The sequence below is a fragment of the Sceloporus occidentalis genome, unplaced genomic scaffold, assembly GCF_023333645.1.
Source record: "Sceloporus occidentalis isolate IW3139 unplaced genomic scaffold, rSceOcc1.0.p SCAF_1, whole genome shotgun sequence".
NCBI classification, from domain to species: domain Eukaryota; kingdom Metazoa; phylum Chordata; class Lepidosauria; order Squamata; family Phrynosomatidae; genus Sceloporus; species Sceloporus occidentalis.
Window position 1 is genome coordinate 15,086,432 of NW_028316981.1, and position 16,012 is coordinate 15,102,443.

The window sequence follows — 16,012 nt, forward strand, 5'->3', positions numbered from 1 at the left end:
GTCAAGGCAAGTGAAATAATGTTGCGTATGCTATTTCAGAAGTGGAACACACTCTTTCCTCGGAGTGTAGTGGAGTCTCCTTCTTCGGAGGTCGTTCAGCAGAGGCTGGATGGCCATCTGTTGGGGATGCTTTGATTGTGATTTGCTGCATGGCAGAATGGGGTTGGACTAGATGGCCCTTGGGTAGGGTTGCCATAATTGTCCACTTTTACCAGGGACAAAATGTGGAACAAATTCAAGACCAAACTGTAGGACAACTGCAGGACAAAACTCAGCCCAAAATGTAGGACATTGAAGAAAAATGGTGGACCTTAAATGTCCTACATTTTGAGCTGAGTTTTGTCCTGCAGTTGCCCTAGAGTTTGGTCTTGAATTTGTCCTACATTTTGTCCCTGGTAAAAGTGGACAATTATGGCAGCCCTAGCCTTGGGGTCTCTTCCAACTCTAGGGACATTATCAGAAGGCCAAGCCAGCTGGTTGGGTCCTAAAGAGAGCCCATGGTTGCAAGGCCTTCTCCGAGGTGGAGGACATGCCTCACGGCTCCCCTGCCTCGGGAGAAGGCAGCCAGCTAGCTGGGCCCTTCCTCTTTCTCCTCCTCTTCCCCTCTTCTTTTTCTTCTTCTTCTCTTCCCCTCTTCCTCTTCTTCTTTCTCCTCCTCCTCCTCTTCTTCCCTTCTTCTTTTTCTCCTCCTCCTCCTCCTCCTCTTCTTCTTCCCCTCTTCTTTTTCTCCTCCTCCTCCTCTACTTTTTCTTCTCCTCATACTCTTATTCTTTCTCCACCTCCTCCTCTTCTCCCCCTGTGATGGCTCCTTGGGAGCAATGCCCTGTGCTGGGCCCTTACTCTCAGGGAGCCCCTTAAAAAGAACTATATTTCCGCTGCCCCCACTCAGTGAATTGTCAATGAACTATATTTCCCAAGCACACACTGAGACTTGCTTGGGAGAGAGATCTAGTTTCCTTTCTTGCTAACCCAGAGCAATCAGTAGCCGAGTTACGTGTACAGGAGCAAAGAGATAGCAGATGCTTTTAAAAAGAAAGAGTTTGTTTTAAAGAAATAATATAGAATAGGAAGGTATCACTCATGCCAGGCCTCCTTGCCTTGCAGGTCAGAAAACACAGTTACAAAGATATTCATTTCAGGCAAGCTATTAGAGAAACATAACCAAAAAGACCTAGACGTACTGACTAACACTGTTCCTGAGCTACTCACACAATGGTGGGATTTGTAGTCCTTGTGGAGTTCTTGGAATCAGGGAGCTGGCTCCTTGCCAACTCTACCTGCATTCCTGAGTCTGTGTCCCCCAGACTCCAAGAGACATCATCTGGTTCCCCCTCAGGAGAGGATCAAGGGAGAGACAAAGGAGCGCATGGCCTCAAAGGGCCTTTTGAAGATTTCCCATAGAAAGTTCCTGAATCTCGCGGTCCTACTCTCTGATTGGTCAGTTAGACCTTACATCAGCTATGATGCTACAGCTCATTAGCATGTGATGTCATCTCTCATTAGCATGTACCTCCTCCCAGATTAACCCTTTGTAGTTCAGGAGAAGTCCTCAGGTGACTGGGACCAGTCATCACACCCCCTCTTCCTCCTCCACTTCTTCTTTTCCTCTTCCTCCTCCTCCTTTTCTTTTTATCCTCTTTTTTCTATTCTTCTTTCTCCTCCTTTTCTTCTTTCTCCTTCTCCTTTTTTCTCCTCCCCCCTCTTTCTTTTCTGCTGCCGCTGCTGTTGTTGTTGTCGTGTGCCTTCAGCTCCTTTCTGACTTATCGTGGAAGAGAGGGGTGGTCTTATACGGTGAGTATATCCCAAATACTCTATTTCAAGTTGTAAAGTTGAGGGTCGTCTTATACGCCCGGTCGTCTTATATGCCGGAATATACGGTAAGCCCTCTCTAACTCCCTTCTATCTACCTCCTTCTCTCCATCTAAACCCCCCTCCAACCCCTCTCTGTCTACTCCCCCCTCTCTCTAACCCAGTAATCCCCAAACTGTGCTCTCGAAGTAATTTTGGACTTCAGCTCCCAGAATCTCAGACTATTGAGTAACATGTCTGAGGCTTCTGGGAGTTGAAGTCCAAAATCTCTTAAAGGACACAGTTTGGGAACCACTGCTCTAACCCCCTTATTTAATAATAATAATAATAATAATAGGATTTATTTATATACCACCCAATCACTGAGAATCCGAGCGGTTTGTGAAATTCACAGATAGCCAAACTAGACAGGCAGATCAGCTCCTGGCACTGAACAAGCAGAGCTCTGATCTGGAGCCACAACGAACTACATTTCCCAGAATTCCATAGCATTGAGCCAGGGCAGTTAAAGTACTGTCAGACTGGGTTATTTCTGCATTGTGTATGTAGTCTGAGAGCCCTGCAGAGAGAACAACTATGGTGCTTTAGAATTTAAGCCCATCTAACCCCCCTCTATCTAACTCCCTTATTTAAGTCTCTTCTAAGCCCCCCTCTAACCCCTCTCTATCTTACTCCTCTTTATCTAACCCTAGCCCCCTCTAGGTACCCCATCTAGCCCTCCTTCTATAGCCCCCCTTTCTCAAACCCCCTTATTTAACCCCCCCTTCTATCTAACCCTATATATTTTTTTTTAAAAAACAGCAATTTTTTTGCACGTCCTCCATTTTTATAAAAGTGCCCTACATTTGAAAACGTTGTCCTACATGTGTCCTACATTTGTCCCGGTTTGGAGGTCCTGACTTATGGCAACCCTAACTAAAGATAATATCTAATAATAATAATAAATCATTATATATTGTGTGTGTGTGTGTGTGTGTGTGCATCTATCTATCTCTATAATGTGTTATTGTATGAGTATAATTATTATATATTAATATATGATTGTGTGTGTGTGTCCCTTCATTGGGAGAAAGGTGGGATATAAGAAGTTGTTGTGATTTCTGCTGTATACAGACAGACATTGAGAGAGAGAGAGATGGCTTTTCCACACTGGACCTTTGAGGGTTAAATGAGAGAAACTCCATTCCCAGAGAGGCAGGAAATGTTATATACATTCAGGGGAAAGATAAGGAAGGCAAATAAAGGAGGTGCCTTCCTTCTTCCCTTCTTCCCAGCTGCTCTTTCCCTTCTTTCTGGGAGGCCAGTGCCTTGGAGGGACTGACAATGAAGGAGGCAAAGGGTGAGACTGGGGAGATGGAGGAGGAAAGAGGGGGAAACAAAAGGAAGAGGGGGCTCCTCCTGTGGGGCATTTGGGAGGGAAGGAGAGAGACCCACAAACACACACACACACACACACTTTTGTAGTTGTTCTTAGTGGTTAGGGGGAGGCTGACCTCCAGCCCAGCTGCAAAGGAGGGACTGAGCTGCAGGCATTTGCTTCCTAGGAAACCTCCTCCTTCCCTCCTTTGAAAGGCCATCTCTATTCTCTCCTCCTCTTCTCCTGGATTCTTGCATGTGTTTAATTTGGGGTGAAAAGAACCCTGGCAAAACCACAAATAATAAAACACTATTCTTTTTACCTGCTAATCTCATTGTTTTTAAATCTCAATTCAGAATCGTATTCTTATATGTATTTGTATCCTGCTCTTTTCCCAGAACTGGGACTCAGAGCGAGAATTGTAGTTTAATATAATATGGTATAGCTTGATTACATGTATTTGTTAGCTTGCTTTATACTATATTGCGTGGGTGTTTGTATTTCTATCTAGATCATTTGTTTTACTGTTGGATTGCATTGTTTTTATATTTGCATTGCTCCATCTTTCCTCTTTGTATTTGTATGTTTACACTATACACACAGAGGCACACAAAAACCACACATGCACGCACATCTTAGATTTATGCCTTTGGCATGGCTGGCTGTTTTTGTTGTTGTTCGTTTACTTTGTAAAGCACCATGGACACTGATGATGCCATGTCAATAAATAATGATGATGATGACGATGGTGGTGGGGAAAAGCTCATCTCAAGTTTGTTGGGAACTTTAAGACCTTCTGCCTAAGAAGTAGTGGTCCCTGGGGGAAACGTTGCCAATTCAGATGAGGAACCTGTACAGGCCATACATGCTCCATATACCAGAGACAATCTTGTTTGTGTCTCCACAGGTGATATAATGGCATCAGGGCCTGGACCATCTCTTCTTAATGGGAAAGTGGAAAGCGTCACCATGCAGACACTTCAGGTAAGGAGAGAATAAGAGAGAGATGAAGGGGACAACTTTGCCATATCCCACTGTGCTGAGGTATAAGGTCTGATGATGATAGCAGTAGTAGTAATAGTAGTAACTGCTGCTGTTATAATCATTTTTTCCCTAACAGAGCCTAACATTTTACAAATTAAAAATAAAGCAGCATACTGTACTTAATAGTATTAATTTAAATTTTCTATCAGAAATAATAATTCTCAGATAGCATCAGTAGGCATATTGCTAATATTGAAAAGTCAACCTCCCAAAAATATTTCTCTTTTACAGTGGGCCCTTCCCTTATGCAGGGGGTCTGTTCTGGATCCCCCCAGGTAAGGGGAATTCTGATATGCTTGTGCCCCATTGAAAACAATGAGGTGCATGCTTGTGGTGTCATGTGGTGCACGTGCCATGGGCTCTCACACCATATGTTTTATTGTTGCGCGGCTTCAGCGTAAGCTTGAAGCAGCATGTAGTGCACACGCATATGGCACGGGCAGACTGTATTTATATTTGTAGCCATATATTGACTTGTAGACTGTGAACATTAATATATTTCTGCTATGCACTCTTTTTCAATAGGATCAATTTTTATTTTATTTCAATTTAGGCTGGATAATTCTAATGTGTCCTATATTTATATGTAGAACACTAATTATTATTATTATTATTATTATTATTATTACATGAAGACTACAAGGAAACTGTTTCTCCTAATGCAGAATAAATCTTTCTTTCTTTCTTTCTTTCTTTCTTTCTTTCTTTCTTTCAGCAACTGGTGTCATTTGAGGAGGTGGCTGTGTATTTCACCAAAGGAGAGTGGGATCTTCTGAATCACAGCCAAAGAACTTTGTACAAGGTTGTCATGCTGGAGAACTATAGGAATGTGGATTTTCTGGGTATGGATCCCCCAATGCATTTTAGAAGGGGAAAATGTTTATTCCTGTCTTTTGCAGCAAATTGGAGCCTATTAGGGTGACTCTTTTCTGGAGGTTAGTAGGTTGTAATTAATCTCTTAGGATTCCAAGGCATTTAGATGCTGGTATGGGTGGTGCAGATGTGGCAGCTCTAATTTACCCATCAAATGTAACCTGTGAGATTGACCAAAATGCTCCCAAGCAACCTCTCCTGTTGAGCAGCTCCTGCACAGTTCTTTGGTACAAATTGAGTGTCCCTTATCTGCTGTTCCAAAATCCGAAATAAACCAGAATTGTCTACATGGGTGGCTGAGATAGTGACACTTTTGCTTTCTGATGGGTCAGTGTACGCAAACATTGTTTCATAGACAAAATTATTTAAAACGTTATGTATAAAATTACCTTCATGTTTATAAAATGTATATGAAACAGAAATGGGACCTAAATATCTTATTATATATATATATAATATATATAATGGGACTTTCTCAAAAGGGAGATTCTGAAGGCACAATTTCAAACAGTTCCAGTGAGAAAGAAAAACGGGAGGTGTCTCAAGAAACCAGGATGGATGACTAAGGAACTTTCAACTGAGCTGAGTTTTAAACGGAACATGTATAAGAAATGGAAAAAGGGGGAAATCACGAAAAAGGAATTCAAAGAAATAGCAGGCATGTGTAGGGGTAAAGTCAGAAAAGCTAAAGCGCAGAATGAACTCAGGCTTGCTAGAGAGGTTAAGAACAATAAAAAGGGCTTTTTTGGATATGTCCGCAGCAAGAGGAAGAAGAAGGAAACGGTAGGGCCACTGCGTGGAGAAAATGGCAAAATGCTAACAGGAGATAGAGAAAAGGCAGAATTACTCAACACCTTCTTTGCCTCAGTCTTCTCAGAAAAGGCAAAGGGTGCTCAACCTGAGGATAATGGAGCAGAGGACAGAATAGGGGAATTTCAACACAGAATAAGTAAAGAGATAGTAGAGGAACACCTTGTTAATCTAAATGAATTTAAGTCTCCGGGACCAGATGAACTCCATCCAAGGGTATTAAAAGAACTGGCAAAAGTAATATCAGAGCCATTGGCAATCATATTTGAAAACTCCTGGAGAACAGGAGAGATCCCAGCAGACTGGCGAAGGGCAAACGTTGTCCCCATCTTCAAAAAGGGGAAAAAAGAGGATCCCAACAATTATCGTCCAGTTAGTCTGACATCAGTTCTAGGAAAGATTCTGGAGCAGATCATTAAACAGAGAGTCTATGAACATCTAGATGGCAATTCCATAATCACAAAAACTCAACATGGGTTTCAGAGAAACAAGTCATGCCAGACAAATCTAATCTCTTTCTTTGATAAAATTACCAGCTTGGTAGATGAAGGGAATGCTGTGGATATAGTATATCTTGATTTCAGTAAGGCCTTTGACAAGGTTTCCCATGACATTCTTGCAAACAAGCTTGTAAAATGTGGGCTAGACAAAGGAACTGTTAAATGGATCTGTAATTGGTTGACCGGCCGAACCCAAAGGGTGCTCAACAATGGCTCCTTTTCATCCTGGAGAGAAGTGACCAGTGGGGTCCCACAGGGCTCTGTCCTGGGCCCAGTGCTATTCAACGTCTTTATCAATGACCTGGATGACAGAATTGGGAGCATACTTATCAAATTTGCAGATGACACCAAATTAGGGGGAATAGCTAATACCCCAGAGGACAGGATCAAGATTCAAAATGACCTGAATAGACTAGAAAGCTGGGCCAAAGCTAACAAAATGAAATTCAACACGGAGAAATGTAAGGTATTGCACTTAGGGCGGAAAAATAAAATGCACAGATATAGGATGGGTGACACCTGGCTGAATGAAACTACGTGTGAAAGGGATCTAGGAGTCCAAGTAGACCACAAGTTGAACATGAGTGAACAGTGTGATGCGGCAGCTAAAAAGGCCAATGCTATTTTAGGCTGCATCAATAAAAGTATAGTGTCTAGATCAAGAGAAGTAATAGTGCCACTGTATTCTGCTTTGGTCAGGCCCCACCTAGAATATTGTGTCCAGTTCTGGGCGCCACAATTCAGAAAGGACATTGAGAAACTGGAGCGTGTCCAAAGGAGGGTGACAAAAATGGTGAAGGATCTGGAAACCATGCCCTATGAGGAACGACTTAGGGAGCTGGGGATGTTTAGCCTGGAGAAAAGAAGGTTAAGAGGTGATATGATAGCCCTGTTTAAATATTTGAAAGGATGTCATATTGAGGAGGGAGCAAGCTTGTTTTCTGCTGCTCCAGAGAACAGGACCCGGAACAATGGATGCAAGCTACAGGAAAAGAGATTCCACCTGAACATTAGGAGGAACTTCCTGACAGTAAGGGCTGTTCGACAGTGGAATGCACTTCCTCGGAAGGTGATAGAGTCTCCTTCCTTGGAGGTCTTTAAACAGAGGCTGGATGGCCATCTATCAGGGATGCTTTGATTAGGATTTCCTGCATGGCAGGGGGTTGGACTGGATGGCCCTAGTGGTCTCTTCCAACTCTACGATTCTATGATTCTATGATATGTACAAATATTCCAAAATCTGGGTGGGGGAAATAAAAAATCCAAAACACTTATGGTCCCAAGCATTTTAGATAAGTAATACTCAAACAGAATGTCCTTCATTAATGAAAATAACACTTCACATGGAAATAATACTTATATGAATTTCAACGATAACATGGTAGGAGTCACTACTGTGATTATTGTTTAGTCATTATTGTTTAGTCACTATTGAGACTGTTAAATATTTATTGCAGAGGCCAAATGTAGAGCATGATGGTTCAGCCAATTGGACACTATGGGCCTAAACATCAGGTCATTTCTAGGATTAAGCAGCTTGAGACAGATCACAATGTGAAGGGAAGTAACACAGAAAAATGAAACACAATGAATATACAATTCATTTTTCTGTATTCTAGCCCTTCATGCTGCCATTTCTGTCAAGGTGCTTACCTTTGAAAGGGCATGATGTTGAAGCCTAAACTGGGGGAGGGCAAATTTGGAAAGGTATGAGGTTAATTCACTCCAGGGCACATATACACAAGTACACCCTTGCCTGCAAGAAAAAATTATATCTCTTTGCCTCCAGACCTCCAGTAGAGGTCATAGGGGTTATCTTCACCATGTTTTGGGGCTTACCTGGCCATTTTTAAGCTCAAGATGGCCTTTTTTAAAGATAGGAAGTGAGCAAAAGCCACTTCTTGTTCGTTTTCAAAAAAGGCCTTTCCTAGACCTAAATTAGCCCAGAGATGTGGACATGCCCCCATCACCTAAAGGGCATTTGGGGGTGGATAATTTGCGAAAAAATTAGAAGGCATTTTTGGGCTGTTTTTTTAAATGCCTGGGGAAACCACAAAAATGGCACTGAAGAGCTGTTTGTGGCTTGTAGCCCACACTGCCCACTTGTGTCCTAAATTATACACAAAAAGAGCACCATTGAAGATGATGCTTGATGAAAAGTCCACAATGTCTCATTACTCCAGATGGCAAGTGCCTTAGCCTGGGACTGTCCCTTAGAACCTGTTTCTGCCCAGTGGAGGACTCAAAGCCCAGTAGTTCCAACAGTTAAAACCTTAAAGCCCCAAAGTACAACAGAAGGAGAACACATAACAAACAATACGGAGAAACTGCCTCACCATTTTCCTCTCCACACATAATTTTTAGTTTTGTTCCTTAATTCTAGATGATAACGACCTATTGTATATTCTCACATATAAGTCTAGAAATTTTAGTCAAAAAATTGACCCACAAAACCTGAGTTGACTTATGCACTGGTCAGTGTAAGTACTTTACATTAACGCCTATTTAAAAAAAAAAGAACCATCTCCTGACAAATAGCAAGAGTGTAATCTGTCCTGAAAGCATTGATTCCCCTCTATTCTCTCTTCCATCTAGCCTTTAGTGTGAGCACAAACAGTCATGCCTACTGGAATTTTGTAAAGTTCTTTGTCATTGTTTCCTTTTGCTTTATCCCTTTAGATCCTTTGTTACATGCACCTAGGTTTTACCCTCAATTGATCTACGGATCATATTAAAATCCATAATTTTGGCCCCAAAACCTGCCCTCGATTTATACATAAAATCTACATATAGTCGAGTATATACAAGATATCCGTTCCTCTCCATGTATGTCTCCCTGTTACACCAAGACTTTACAAGCACAGCCCCTTTCTTAAGGACTGTCCTGACCATGGGCTAAAGCAAGTAGTTCATTGTGATTACACACATTTGCTTTGCTTCAAAGGCTGGACACAGTTTCCAGTAGTCAGAACCATGAAGCTGAGATGGGCACAGGGGACAAAAGTCTTCTGATCCACACCAGTCTTACATCTCCATAGGGACCTGAGTGATTTGCCAGTTGCCATCAGACCCAGCTTCTCCTGCTTTAGAGTCCCCAGCTGCAAGAGCTGTAGGAATCTCTGTGATGGCCTAGTTTATCTGTTTTCTCTCCCCTCAGGCAGTATGATGGCAGCACAGGCAGCCTGTGGATCATCTTCTTGGAGTAGAGCAGAAAAGGCAGCCTTGAAGCTACCTCAGGTAAGGTAGGGATTGTTGGTGAGAATTGCAGAGGGACAGCCTATATTTCCTCCTCTGTGTTAGAAAGACTATCTCCCCTAATTTTAATTTTGCTGCTGTGATGTGACTAGGGAAGAACGATATAAGCTTTCTGGTATCTCACACATGAAGTCTTGAATCTGTTATAAAATAAGAGGTAATACAGTACTTCCTAACATGTAAGAGCCCTAGTTGCCCAGTGGTTAGATGTCTGTACTGCAAGGTTGTGAGTTGAATACCAGCCAGGGGCTCAGGGGCGACTCAGCCTGGCATCCTTCTGAGATCACTAAAATGAGTACCCAGTTTGTTGGGGGCAATTGACTTACACATTGTAAACCCCTTAGGGAGTTCTTAAGTGCACTGATAAGGTTACGTGCACTGCTAATGTACCTGCTGTTGCTATTGCTATGTACCAGATCTTTACTCTTTGGCAGGGGCATTTCTAGTGGGGGGGATGTGAAGTGTGTGGACTGCACTGGCTAACACCTCACACTTCCAGTATGGGACGTATTTCCATACTTCTTAATGGGTAAACTGAGACTCCTGGAAACAGAATGCCCTGGGAATGACCCAGTCCACCTGTCTGGAGTCAGTGAGGAGAATGGCTAGGACTCTCATCATGCAACAACAAAGTCCTGGAGGCCTCTCCTCTGCCCAAATGGTTCTTGGATGCCTTTGAGAGTTGCAAACAAGGCAGGTAGGCCAGAACAACGCCAGACATGGATAGTATCAAGTATCCTGGTCCTCTAGCCATCAGCGGCAAGTAGACGGGAGCCTTTCTCTTCCATAGCAGCCTGACCCACCCCTGAGGGACCATTGGCCAGGTGGTTCCAAGCCTTGCGGTGACAGCATGAGTTACCACACTGGTGTGACACCAACCCTGGTGATGCCACTGCTCTTTGAAAGAATAGGGAATGTTTGATTAGAGATTTTTTTTCTTCTTTTTTCCAGTGGGTGATGTCCTTTGAGGAGGTGGCTGTGTATTTCTCCAAGGAGGAATGGGAACTCCTTGATCTAGGCCAAAAAACTCTCTACAAGGAAGTCATGCTGGAGAACTTTGAGACTGTAGTCTTTCTGGGTAAGGATGTATTTCTCTTATGTGATAAATGCTGAATACTTTTTTCTAGGCTTTCCTTGTGTTGAAGGAGCAATTTGTATGATGCAGTTTTGTGAGACAGTTAACCTTCTCTGTCATAGATCTGTGGTGCCACAATAAACTACAGTTCCCATGATTCCTTAGGAAAAGCTTGCCCCACATTCTGTGTGTTTATTGTGAGTTCTTTCATGAATAATACATGTGTTCTTATGACTGAAGCTCTTTCCATACTCCATGCATTTACATGGTTTTTCAACTGTAGGGGACTATTATTATTATTATTATTATTATCTGGATCAGAATCAGGGAACTGAAGCATAATCCAGACAAGGCAGCAGCTGTATGAGGGACTTGTTTTTGGGAATTGATTTTCTTTGGGCTTATATTTGGAGGGTACTAAAGTAGAACGTTTCAGACTGACCCATTGTGCCATGTCCTCCTGACCACCAATGTTGCTTTCTATTACTGGAACCTCACCAAGAACTGGCAGGTGATGGCTTGTGGACTGCTACCAGTCCATGAACCCAATCCACCTTGGGTAATAATAATAATAATAATTATTATTATTATTATTATTTATACCCCGCTTTTCAGCCAAAAGGCTATCAGAGCGGCTAGTACTGGTTTAGAGGATTGGGTGAATAATATGTGGAAATAACCATCAAACAGATGTATAGATAGCAAGAGATGGACTTAAAATACTGGCATACTGATCTAATCACCAGCATCTCTCTTCTTTTAAAAGAAACTCCCAAACCAGACCTTATTACTTGGCTGGAAGAAGACTTGTCTGTCCAGAATTCGAAGGAACAGAAAATATTGTCAGGTATCTGCTTGTTATGTGATTAGAGCTTTATAATGGGGTTCTGTGGATTTTTCAGCCTTTGGTTATTCAGTGAATTTAATCTGGTACAAATTCGGTAGGGACTCTCAGAGCCATGTACAACCCAATTATGAATCTGTGCTGCAGAAATAATGCAGTTTGACACCACATTAACTCTCACGGCTTGATATGATGAAATCCTGGGATTTATAGTTTGTTTTGGCACCAGTGCTCTCTGACAGAGAAGGCTAAATATCTCACAAAAGTGTAAATCCCAGAATTGCATAACATTGAGTTAAAATAGTGTCAGTTTGCATAATTTCTGCATATGCAGTGTAGACGCAGCCTAAGTTAGTCTTTTCTTATCTTGAGTTCAAGGATACAACCTTATTTTCTGCTTCTTTTCCTTGATTACTCACTTGCTTCTTAACCTTGAATCCCTATTTACTTGTCTTCATCCTATCTTCATCCTGCCCCATGCAATTTTTTTGGATCACCTCTATCCTCCACCCCACCCCATTTTGTGATGAAAACCATCTCCTGCCAGGTCCACAATTCTGAGTATCTATAGCCTGAGGGATGCTGAGGTCTTGAGGGGAAGAGAGGAGAGAGAAGGAGCATCAATTAAGAGATCTAATGGCGACAGATGTTTCTGTTCATCAATTCAATACCTCCCTGCCCTTTCAAGATAAGATTCAGAAGCTACAGTTGGAATCCAATTAATCTTGATTAATCATTGTTGGGGAGACATGTTCCCTTTACTGTTTGGAGGAATGAAGGCATTAGTGAAATGAAGACAGCAGTTTGTTTTAACATTATGCTGGTCCCAATGTCCCACAATTAAGATATAATGTGAAATGTGAAACTTTCCCTTGCATGTCAGATTGTAGAACATTGATCCCCCCCCCCCCTTTTTCAGTTTGGCCTTTCCTTTCATTCCAAAACCTTGCTGTAGTTCTGTTTTTTCTGTCCTTCTCGTTCCATAGTCTTATAGAAGGCAATTCCACAATTGTAGAATAGCTGGCAAAAATATATGTTCCTTTGTGCCAGCTAAAATAAAATAAGAAAGAATAACAGTCAAAATAATACTATAGTACAAAAAAAAGATGACTGAAGCTTTGGAATGGGAACAGAGCAAAGATAAGACTCTTGAAAATGCTGAAATAAGAGTTAAGATAACTTCAGTTAATGGAACAAATTTAAAAAAGTGGAAGATAAAAAACAAGTTCTTTGTAAATAGATATAGTTCAATAATTATTAAATAATTATTAATAATTATTACATAATTATTTAAAACTATTAAATAATAATTTAAAAAACTTTTCTCTAAACTTTTTATTTATTAATGAAATTGAAAGAGAAGATAATGTGGCAAGAGATAACAAGGACCAACATTGATGGAAAAAAGGAACTTTTAATTTTAGTTGTATAGGTAATTGTGAAAGATTTTGTGCTGGATGGGGAAACACTTTCAAGGATGGTGTTTTGCTATGTCAAACTGTTCATAGTCAGTGCCATTGGGAAGGTGAAGAATTGTGTTATTTTAAATATGTGCAATACATTTGTTATAAAAAAAGAAATAAGAGTAGAATAGAGTAGAAATAAGGAAACAGTGGCTCAGTGGTTAAGAGGCTGACTCTGATGATTGCAAGATTGAGTTGCCATCATTAGTCCCTGCCTCTGGCAACCTAGCAGTTCAAAAGCATGTGAAAATAAATATGAACAACTTTCACTACCTTAAGGTATTTATAAGGTAGAAGAAATAAGGGAGAAATAAGGTAGAAAGAGTGGAACTAGAGAGTTAATTCCTGGTAAGAGCCTTGGAATTTTTTCTTGAAACTGTGACAGGATGTCCTTTTTACAAATCTTTTTATCTTCCAAATCAGATCACGATTGGGACAGTGAGAACTACCAGAGGCCATCTCTTGTATCTCTAGAAATTGCTACGCAAGAGTGTGGAGAACAATCTGGAAAGAATTTTAAAGGGACTGGAACATTTTGGAATAACCAAGGAACTAAGAAACCATTGAAAAGTGTGATATGTAGAAAGAACTTCAGTGATACTACATCACTTATACCTCAAAGAACTCAAGCAGGGGAGAGGCCACATAAATGCATGACATGTGGAAAGAGCTTCAGTCACAGGTGGGACCTTACGAAGCATCAACGAACTCATACGGGAGAGAAGCCGTATAAATGCATGGAGTGTGGAACGTGCTTCACTCAGAAATGGGAGGTTAAGGAGCATCAAAGAACTCACACGGGAGAGAAGCCGTATAAATGTATGGAGTGTGGAAAGTGCTTCAATCAGAAATGGAACCTTCAGCTTCATCAAAAAATTCATACGGGTGAGAAGCCATATAAATGCATGGAGTGTGGTAAGAGCTTCAGTCAGAAACATGACCTTACGAAGCATCAACGAACTCATACAGGCGAGAAGCCGTATAAATGCATGGCGTGTGGAAAGTGCTTCAGTGAGAAAGGACACTTTAAAGTGCATCAAAGAACTCATACAGGAGAGAAGCCATATAAATGCATGGAGTGTGGAAAATGCTTCAGTCAGAAAGGGAACCTTAAGCTGCATCAAAGAACCCATACAAGAGACAAGCCAAATAAATGTATGGAATGTGGAAAGAGCTTCAGTCATAAAGGGAGCCTTAAGCAGCATCAAACAATTCATATGGGGGAGAAGCCATATAAATGTATAGTATGTGGAAAGAACTTCAGCAGGAAAGACAGCCTTAAGCAGCATCATAGAACTCACACAGAAGATAATCCATTTAAATGTATAGTATGTGGAAAGAACTTCAGCAGGAAAGACAGCCTTAAGCAGCATCAAAGAACTCATACAGAAGATAACCCATTTAAATGTATAGTATGTGGAAAGAACTTCATCAGGAAAGCGAGCCTTAAGCGGCATCAAATAACTCACACGGGAGAGAAGCCATATAAATGCATGGAGTGTGGAAAGAGCTTTTATGTGAGATCACACCTTACCACACATCATAAGGTTCACACAGGGGAGAAACCATATAAATGCATAGAGTGTGGGAAATGCTTTAATGCTAGGGGAAATCTCACAAGGCATGAAAGAATTCACAGTGAGGATAAACTATATAAATATATGGAATGTGAAAAAAGTTTGAAGCAGAAAGGACATTTTAAAGTGCATCAAAGAAGTCATGCGAGGCAGAAATTATATAAATGCATGGAATGTGGAAAGAGCCTCAGTGATGCTGCATCACTTACAAGACATGAAAGAATTCATACAGGTGAGAAGCCATATAAATGTATTGAATGTGGGAAGGGCTTCAATGATGCTGGTTCACTTACTAGACATGAAAGAATTCATACAGGTGAGAAACCATATAAATGTATCGAATGTGGAAAGGGCTTCAGTCAGAGTTCAGACCGTATTAAACATCAAAGAATACATAGTGGAGAGAAACCATACGAATGCATACAGTGTGGAAAAAGCTTCAGTACCAGGGTAAGTCTTACTTACCATGGAAGAACTCATACAGGTGAGAAACCGTATAAATGCATGGAATGTGGAGGGACATTCAGTCAGAAATCATACCTTAAGGTGCATCGGAGAACTCATACAGGAGATAATCCATATAACTGCATGGTATGTTTAAAGACCTTTGGTACGAAGTCAAACTGTATTTCACATCAAAGAACTCACACAGGGGAAAAACCATATAGATGCATGGAATGTGGAAAGAGCTTCAGTCATAAGAACACATGTATTATTCATGAAAGTACTCACACAGGAGAGAAACCATTTAAATGCACGGAATGTGGGAAAAGCTTTAGTCACAAAGGATACTTAAGAGACCACCAAAGAATTCACAAGGAGGAGAAGCCATATAAATGTATGGAATGTGGAAAGAGCTTCATTGACAGTTCAAAGCTTAATATACATCACAGAATTCACACTGGAGAGAAACCATACGAATGCATGGAGTGTGGGCAGCGCTTCAATCAGAAAGGACACTTGAGGGTGCATAAAAAAATTCACACAGGGGAAAGACCATATAAATGCTTGAAGTGTGAAAAGCAATTCATTCGGAAAGCTGGACTTATCCAGCACCAAATAAGTCATACAGGAGAGAAACCCTATACATGCATGGATTGTGGAAAGGGTTTCAGTAATAAAGGGTACCTTAAAGAGCATCAAAGAATTCATACAGGTGATAACCCTATGACTGCATAGAATGGACAGAGAATTACGTTTAGTTCAAGCCTTAATTCCCATCTAAGGACCCACATGGGGGAAATCATGTAATAATAATGATAACAACAACAACAACAACAACAACAACTTTATTACGGCCATTTGGCCAGCACAAGAGGAGTCCGGCAGCAGCAGAGAAAGAGTTCTGGCGTTTGGCCTTGGGCACGCCTGAGCTCTCCTCCTGCTCCTTCCAGCCCTTGGAGAC

The 16,012-nt window shown here is 41.3% G+C and overlaps 1 protein-coding gene across 1 annotated transcript in view; it reads left to right on the forward strand.

Annotated features, from left to right (window-relative positions):
* Positions 1 to 3,088: 3,088 nt before the first annotated feature.
* The window catches only part of LOC149320902 (uncharacterized), a 36,953-nt gene continuing 24,029 nt past the window's right edge, over positions 3,089 to 16,012 (forward strand). The window contains exons 1-7 of the mRNA XM_089506446.1: positions 3,089 to 3,148; positions 4,074 to 4,150; positions 4,926 to 5,052; positions 9,551 to 9,630; positions 10,600 to 10,726; positions 11,490 to 11,570; positions 13,454 to 15,763. Of these exons, the coding sequence (XP_089362572.1) occupies positions 3,133 to 3,148; positions 4,074 to 4,150; positions 4,926 to 5,052; positions 9,551 to 9,630; positions 10,600 to 10,726; positions 11,490 to 11,570; positions 13,454 to 15,763 (2,818 nt within the window). The 5' untranslated portion in view covers positions 3,089 to 3,132. The remainder of the gene's footprint in view (positions 3,149 to 4,073; positions 4,151 to 4,925; positions 5,053 to 9,550; positions 9,631 to 10,599; positions 10,727 to 11,489; positions 11,571 to 13,453; positions 15,764 to 16,012) is intronic.